Source organism: Centruroides vittatus, unplaced genomic scaffold, assembly GCF_030686945.1.
Source record: "Centruroides vittatus isolate TY-2023 unplaced genomic scaffold, ASM3068694v2 contig_178, whole genome shotgun sequence".
Classification (NCBI taxonomy): domain Eukaryota; kingdom Metazoa; phylum Arthropoda; class Arachnida; order Scorpiones; family Buthidae; genus Centruroides; species Centruroides vittatus.
The window spans coordinates 40306-48916 of NW_027121089.1; the positions used below are offsets into that span (position 1 = coordinate 40306).

The 8611-nt window shown below is 32.3% G+C and overlaps 1 protein-coding gene across 2 annotated transcripts; it reads right to left on the bottom strand.

The window, feature by feature from the left end:
• Nucleotides 1-330: 330 nt before the first annotated feature.
• Nucleotides 331-8370, bottom strand: LOC136969407 (cholesterol 7-desaturase nvd-like). Of its 2 annotated transcripts, none has more exons than XM_067263556.1 (4): nt 8181-8370; nt 4142-4330; nt 2387-2565; nt 331-635 (listed from the first exon to the last, which is right to left on the bottom strand). In XM_067263556.1, the coding sequence occupies exons 1-3, from the start codon at nt 8341-8343 to the stop codon at nt 2387-2389; spliced, it is 531 nt and encodes a 176-aa protein (XP_067119657.1). In that variant the 5' UTR covers nt 8344-8370; the 3' UTR covers nt 331-635. The 2 variants fall into 2 exon arrangements, with proteins under 2 accessions (XP_067119657.1, XP_067119656.1); XM_067263555.1 differs by lacking the exon at nt 331-635 and adding an exon at nt 2223-2306.
• Nucleotides 8371-8611: the final 241 nt, after the last annotated feature.

Sequence of the window (8611 nt, forward strand, 5' to 3'; positions counted from 1 at the left end):
GGGAAACGTGGAAAAATGAAAAAAGCACAGAAACAAAGTAAGTTATCCTGTTTTTTTTTAATTTGTATTTTTTAGAATTGTAACCGTAGAACGTAGGGTAGAAATAATCTCCCCTTCGCCGTCTAAATGTAAGGTAGAAAGAAAAATTCCCCGTCACCGCGTGTAATGTAGGGGTGGGGAAAAAAATCCCTGTCGCCGTCTAGATTGTAGGGTAGAAAAATTTCCCCGTCGCCGAGTTCGCTACCATAAGTAACATTAACCAAATTTCCTAGTTTAAACAAAAATTTATATATTAAAATACAAAATAATTAGTAGATCACAGAGGTAATAGCTCACGTTGTTATAGTAATTTTAAGGTAATTCATGAATATTTAACTCTGTAACGCGAACTACAACTCAAAATCAATTATAAAAACCGAAGTTTAACAAATATATGTAATTTCAGTCGAAAGATTTATAAACTATAAGATTACTTCTAATCACCAATTAAGGTTTTGATCTTCAAGCTTCGGGCTGTTTTCGCTGTAAAACTGAGAGTACCATTTCCTAAATCTCGCAATTGTCTTATCTTCTGACATGTAAACTGGATTCTTCAAATACATTTTGTAATTCCATATGCGAAGGTCCCGCTTAGTCTATTAAAATAAATATTTCTAATAATTAATACAACTATTTAATGTATATTTTGACATTTCAGTAATCACAATAACACAATCTCACCATACAAGATTCCATAATGAGGAAAATATAAAAGAATATGGCTGCAAATCGAGAAAAAAAGTAATAATTTTGAATTATTTTTTGTCGAAACGGTCCTTCTGGTATAAAGGCTAATACAACCGTTCCATTTCCATATATACTTTCGAAATTAAAACGAGCTATTGCTGGGCCAATCTGAAAAATTTAATATATTTGATAATTTACACTAATATTGCCATTCGCATATTCCATCAATTCCATTAATTAAACTTTAATCAATTAATGTTATAATAATTACCTTTGTTCTAGAAAGCACTATCAAAATAGAAAAATACAAAATTTTACAGATTGGAAAAAACCAAATAAACTTGCATGACATCATTCACGCTACATAAAATTGTATATAACAAAGGACTAGAAACAGAAGTAGCGCCATTGCCGTGTTCGAACATTTGCGTCATTGCATTAAGCTTATAGACAAACTTTAAAAGTTTAATTGATATCCCGGTCGACACTGTTTTCGACTACTGACACGTGACTCACGTAATGCAGTAGCTACTTATATTTACGGCTGGTTAAATGGCAGGCGCTTAAATTGCACTAAAATATCGTTACAGTTAGTACACGCAACACGGAAATAAGACAGAATAACAAGTTTTGTCTTAGTGCTTCCGCCGACAGATTTTGTCATCTGTTTTTGCAGGTGAGTACCAGGCTTCAGTATTTGAATTTAAGAAAATATATCAGTAATTCGTTATTTCTACCTCTATTATTTTACTGTTTACAATCTTATATATATATATTATGTACTTCGATTTAGTTTAATAAGACGTAATATGCCGGTGTAGTTTCGGACTTACTAATCAAAAACTACACAAGTATAATTGGTTCTATCAAAACACAAAGTTCAAGGAGACAATATATAAACAACAATATTTCTTTGTTTACATTGTTAGTAAAATTTTAATATAATCAAAAGTAATTAATTACATTTTGACGGTATATAACAGTTTTAACAGACTGTTTTGATAATGAGTCTATTCTGCTTGAACATTTCAATAATGTTTTTGCTTTTTTTATTCTGTCTCTTTCATTTGCTTAAAAATCAGGTGCTGTGTGATAATACATACAAACTTCTACGCAAAATACAATGCAATAGAAATAGAAGTAACAAAAGATATAAAATTGAAAGTGTCATTTATGCATTGTTAACTTCGATTTGTGAAATCTACAGATCATTTAGGGCAAACTCGTAAAAATAAACGAAAACTATGTTCAAAGTTTTAACGCATATATTTATTTGTAAAATTTTCACAAATATTCTGCGCCGTAGTGTATGATTAAGTACGTATATTTTACTATTAATTAATTACCTGTTGAAGTTGAATTGATAACTGTAGTACAGATATTCCAAATAATTTAAAAGTTACAATGCCTTCAGTTTCGTAACAGTAAAATCTTTCTTCACATACTGACGAGGAGGAGATATTTACGATAGTTTGAACAAATCTCCACCAATTTTCGGGATAAAGAATAATTTTGGACGATATCCCAAATTTGTGAACACAATCTAAATGAGTAAAATCTGCTACATTTTCAATAATTTCCTACAGTATTTAAATAAAAACGTAAACGATACATTTATTCATTTGGCAAGGTTATAGTATATAGACATAGTTATAGTTACCTAAATATGGCAATTTACAATGTGTTCACTACGACCTTTATACCTCATTAGTCGATCCTCTATTTCTGGTATAACTGGAGGTTTCCACAGAGGAGGTTGTCCTTCTGCATGATGCCACACGTAAATGAATCCGTTTTGCTCAATCGTTTCCCAACTTTTTATTTTAGCAACTTCTGGAACTAAATTTAAATACATTGGATAATGGGTGCTTTTTAAATATTACTTCAAAAAAAACGATATCTTTCCTGCATTAGAAAAACAAAAGCGTATGGTGCATTGCTTTAAGGGCGAAGTTTGAAGTAATATTAGTTAAGCAATAAAAAAACAGGTGTGAATCGAACTGCAATTTTACAGTAAAACGTAGTATTATATATCTCTGTTGAGCGCAAAAACGGCAAAAGAAAATTGTTTTAATATTTAGTATTTTACGAATAAAAAAGCCTTACTATACAATATAAAAGCATTGCATAAGTTCATAGAAAAACAATCAACCTCAGTTTTGCTGAAATACGTGTAAAAGGCCTGCCATCGGAAAACAGACAACAACATAGACGATTGAAACTTTCAATGTATATGTCACATAGCATGTCTGGCATCTTCGATCTCAAATTTTCTATTCAGCATGTCAACACAACGCATGAAATGTACGACAGCAAGCTAGCAGCTCCGAGTGATGCTGAAGAGCAGCTGCACTAATGTGTTTCGGTAAACCCGCAGGAAGGAGTTATCGAAGTCAAATTAATGGCTATGAAAAGAAGGTTTTATTCTTATTCAATGAATATCAAACAGCTGTTTATGTCATTGTCTCACGGCTAAATGCGAATCAGCTGTTGAGCTGTAATCTTGGTTGCAAACATGCTGCAGTTGCTCGGAATGTCAAGTTATATAGCCACTTGCAAACTTTCGAAGATATAAATATCGTAAAAAATGTAAATATGACTCACAAGTGAAAGTATAAAAAAACAACTATCAAAATTCATAGCAAGATAACATACCATTTTAGAAATAAATGCGTGGTGGATATATACAATTTTCTTTATCACTTGTTGTGTACCCTGGCGAAAATTCATCACTATGTTGACACAATGTAGTATTATATTCTCATATTGTACACAACAGTACATTCTCAGTGCGTGAACGCTATAGATTGTGCCAGTTGCAAGTACCAGTTACATAAGTTCTTGTTATGAATTTGTCTTAATCTTTCAGGTATTCGTGTATGACGTAGTCTTTTTCTCACATGCGTAGAATTATGCCAAATATAGAAAAGCAGTGAAGATCAATGTGAATTTGTCTGTGCTATCGATTTTAGTCAAACAACCTGTCACATAGACAATCGGCTCGTGTAGTTATAAAGTGTTTGTAAATTATCATGCTGCATCTTGTGCTTTTTATTTTGTTTCTACGTATAGACCAGTCAAAAATTGTATATACATATAAGACAGAGTCAATGTGCTCTACAATATGCAGACTGTTTTACCTGGCATATTTAATAGTTGACAATGTCTGATGGTATGTGGATTATCATATTAATTGTTAGAGCATATTAATCGTTTAAAACTGCCGAAAAATAACTGCATAAATTACACAAATGCCTTTGTTCAAGAAATTACTTTAAAAGTAATCGTTAAAATGAAATTAATGCACTTTATTCTTATCTATTTGCAATGCTAAAAAAATCAGTTTTGAGCATGAGTTAACAGCAGATATTATTGGCATGGTGTATTAAGTATATCAATTTTTAGTAATCCTCACTTTTTTCGGCGTAAGGTATTTTCACGCAAGAACCATCCTGTCCAGCAAATCGCCAGCCGTGAAAAGGACATTCGATGCAATCCTCGTGAACTTTGCCGTCCGTTCCTAAATGAGCGCCCAAATGAGGGCAATAAGCATCTAAAACAAAACATGTTCCTGTTTTTCTACGAAATATGACGAATTGCTGACCTGTAAAGTAATTAAGATAACTTTTAATTAATCAAGCATCAGATATCAGCGAAATATCAATACAAATTTTAATACGTGAATGCGTATTGAAATTCCAGTAAGAATATCTACTAAAAATTTACTTATTTATACAGTAAGTAACTAATTACGAAGCAAGAATGTAATGAGATATCGCGAGTTTAAACTTTACAGATTTCTATACAAACGAATTTGTGAATATTATTTACACAATACAGTAATGTTAGGTGCGCAGGGTGCAGGATTATCCTAGCCATTTTAAATGCGTGTTCATTTTAATTTATGAAATGCTGAAAAATAATGTCCTCCGTACGTTCCTTCAAAGTACTGAAGATCGCAGTGAAAAAATTTCAAATTCGTAAGAAAAAATATTTATACATGAAGCCATACCGAAGTTCCAAGGTAACCGTGATACCCCGCGCTCCTAACGAAGGACGTTTAATTAGCGCAACTAACGATAGGGGTGGAATCGATTTAGGGTTCTGAAAGAACGCTAATTGCTTGATATCGGGTCAATCTTGATAGAAATGATCAATTGGAGCATAGAAGGCGTGTAAACAAACTTTTCAAAGCTAATTAACGGCAAAAAGGTCTTCCGTAGGCTCAGCAATGAAAGTTTGAAAGGTGGAGTTTCCCAGACATATTTATAGCTAAACGGTTTTGAAAACATGTTTTTTCGTACAAATACTGTCAATCATTTTTTCGTTAGCAAATTAGAAGTGAAAAAACGATTAAAAAACAATTAAAACACGCGATATTATAGCGACTGTTTACATAATTCGAAGTGGTACAGGAATACCTCGAGTTACGTCGTTTCGAGTTACGTCGCTCTCGATTATACGTCGTTTGTCAAAAAGTATATGGAAAAATAAAAATAAAGTTTGTCATTTTATTCGACTTTAAATCTGTCTGCCACAAACATCGAAGTCGTAATATCGCTAGAAAAGCGTTAAAAGCAGATAAAATCATATTAAAATATGTACATTTACAGTAAATGTTAACATAATCATTAAAATCCTAGAGAACAAAACATGAAATTATTTGTGTTTCTGTGTTGTCGTCTTATTTAGCGGTCTTTAAATGCTCATTATTGGCGTTTTTCGCTTAGTTTCGACTTAGGTCGTAACTACACAAGTAAATTCGACTTACGTCGTTTCTCCTGAAATCAATTACCGACGTAAAACAAGGTACACCTGTAGTCTGAAGGGCGTGGAATTTTGCGGGAAATTTAGCAGCAATTGTTTTTACTTGAGGATCTAATAACCGACAAAGAAATTAACCAACTACAGTAAAAAAGAAGTATACTGTTGATGTCATATCATCAGCGAATACTTTGCCTTTTTACCTTTTGTTGGTGTAGAATATTAGGGAGTGTTTTTTGGAAATACTGAAATATATTTGAACCCGGGGATTGTTATTAACCATTTATTTTTTGAATCAGTTAAAAGACAGATACAAGATAGCGAGTCAGAGCTTAAATAGCAGCAGGCTTGTTTACAGTTTGTAAGAATGGCTTTTAAATTTGACGACGTTTTCCTGAAAAATTTCTGAAACGTAACGCTTTTTTTTTATTATAAATAAATAAAGATGATATATTTTAAACAGTTTTGTTGAGTAGTACTTTAAAATCTCAATCCCACAAACAATTGACATTTAAAAACCACGATGAAAACTGTGATTTGTACAAAATTGATTTTTGAAACTGGCTAAAGAATAAAACCCACGCGCCCAACAACGAAACAAAACCTTGCGCGCCCGACTTGGAATTAAGGAAACCGTATATTTTAGTATACCAACAATTTATTAATAATATATTCGATAAAAGTTTCTTCAGAGTAGAGTATGCCACACTCCAAATTAATAGCAACTGAAATTATGTATCTCAAGAAGCTGAGAACTCGTTTAACAAAACGTTTTTTAAAAAAAATTCTAGACCTAATTCAGACGTAATTGCGTGGAACTGGATCGACCTCTTGAAACTAAAAAGGCGACAGAAGAATATCAGCACTATCGAGTCGATGTTCTTTAAACAGAAAGGCCTCCTGGCCGTAAAACCAACTAAAAGTAAATAAAAAAGCGGGCAGTTTCTTGCTCAGAACCATCTGTTATTCCTTATCCTTTTCAAAATATTAATCACAGCTTTAATTTTAGAATGAGCTTTACCCTTAACCTAAAATATTTTTTTCTGTATACGCCCATGTTACAGTCCGGGAAAGCTGCAATGCTCACGATGGAAATTTCCCAGTTTACCTCTAACCCTCACTTCAAAATCATTGCAGAGTTATAAACCTGATTAAATAATTTAACCAAGTAAAAAATTAATGGACCATTAGAATAAGCAATTAGAGATATTAAAAATATTGTCTACATTACAATAAGAACTTAATCTAATCTTTTGGATAGCAATATTAACTTCTGAGGCTAAGATAAGAAATTCCAATTAATCACTGTTGGAAAAGCCACTGAAAAAGGTTGGATTTGGATTAAATTCGATGCATTTAAACTAAATAACTGCTTATAATAATTAAACCAATCTGCAAAAAAAAAAAAATTCTTATGGTCTGGGATACTCTTAAAATCCTGATGTCGGCTTACACGTTACCAAGACGTTACGGAGCCTCTAACATTTCCAGTTGTAATGAAAAATTACAAAAATACTTACGTTGTTTGCCCTGGCAAATAAATTAAATTTTGTTTTTGAATTTAATAAAAAATTAAGGTCGTCCTGATTGTTTAGTGTATGACATTTGTTAAGGAGTAATTTTTCTCGTTCTTCCGCTTATAAAAAAACCATCAAACCAAGCGGCACGAATACTCCTATTATATTGAACGCCTGCAATTAATACTCTTTCCTATAGAATGTAAGCAGGATATAATTAAGTTGTAAGAATTATCAACGAGTTGGTATTTTGAAACTTTTATTCTAAAACCTCTGCTTAACTGCATCTTCGACTATCTCGACTTATAAATCTTTCTAAACAATGCGGGGCATAGTAAAACGGAACTTTTTCAACCAAAGGAAGTCTCTTATCGGTAGATAAATACAATCACACTAGGAAATGTTCAGTGAGTGTAAGAGATTCAACAAAATAAAACGCTAACGCAAAGGCAAAATATTAAAAAATGACCATATAGTCAATAACAGAGCTTCCCACTTTTGACAGAAAAGGTAATTGCATCGGATAGTCTCCCATAGTTCGAACATTAACAAGAATTAAGTCTTGTTCAATTCGCCATCGCAAAAGCTGTTTACAAGCCGAATCAACATTTAAGCCCTATCACATCGAAAATGTTTGGCAATGCCACGTTCAAGCATAAATCGACTTCTTTACTTATATGGACATTGAAATCACCCATAATTATAACTTCATCATATTGCGAAGACCAAGTGGTCAAAATATTAGAAAACTGATCAAGGCTTTGCTGCTTTAACGAATTAACATCACCAACGAACTACGTCACTTACATTAAAACTTTACGTTACTCTTAGGGTCGTAATTCATAAGACAAGATAGACCAATCACAATTAAGTCACAGTAAATCTCCAATAATTCAAATTGCACTTTGTCCATGTTAATAAAGAACAAAATACCAAAGAGAGGGCGTATCCGAATCCAATGGCTTTTCAACAAAAACCATGAAATACTACAAATTAAGCTTTAGACACATACATGGAATTTATCAAGTTCCAATCATATTCGAATAAAGATACTAAAATCGTTATTCAAATGTTAAGAGAAAAGTAAAAAATGTAAAATGTTTGATACTTTTGAAGATTATATCACAAAAAATCTTGAAAACAAATAACCAATGTAACGTCTGAGTATCTTACCTAGGGCAGTAACAGGCTTACACTTCCCAATAGGTAGATCCCTGGATTCTAGTAAAGGTATCCATCCATTTGGATATACTGGAGGATATTCTTTTGCTCTTCTTAGTCTATTTGTTTCTTTTAATAACTGCATTCGTTTTCTACGTAATTCCTCCGCATTCATTCTTTCATCCTCATAACCGATATCAGTCATGTCCTACATCGACAAATTACCGTTTAAATGTAAATAATGCTTTTTAAACATCTAATACCTGTCTAATTATACTTACAACAACTCTGTTATAAGTTGATAACGAAAAATACATGAACAGAATAATAAGAAAAAATAAAATGAGTAGATACGGTTTATTAATAATTGTTGCACTGATGAAATGGAATATATCCAAAACCCAGGGATATTTCCACAAATCCATTGCTACACAGCCGTATAT

Coding starts and splice junctions, on each gene's coding strand:
- LOC136969407 (XM_067263556.1), bottom strand. CDS start 8,343: ATGAATGCGGAGGAATTACGTAGAAAACGAATGCAGTTATTAAAAGAA. Junction 4,331..8,180: donor TAAGCCTGTTACTGCCCTAG/GTAAGATACTCA, acceptor ATTACTTTACAG/GTCAGCAATTCGTCATATTT. Junction 2,566..4,141: donor AATACCTTACGCCGAAAAAA/GTGAGGATTACT, acceptor ATTTAAATTTAG/TTCCAGAAGTTGCTAAAATA.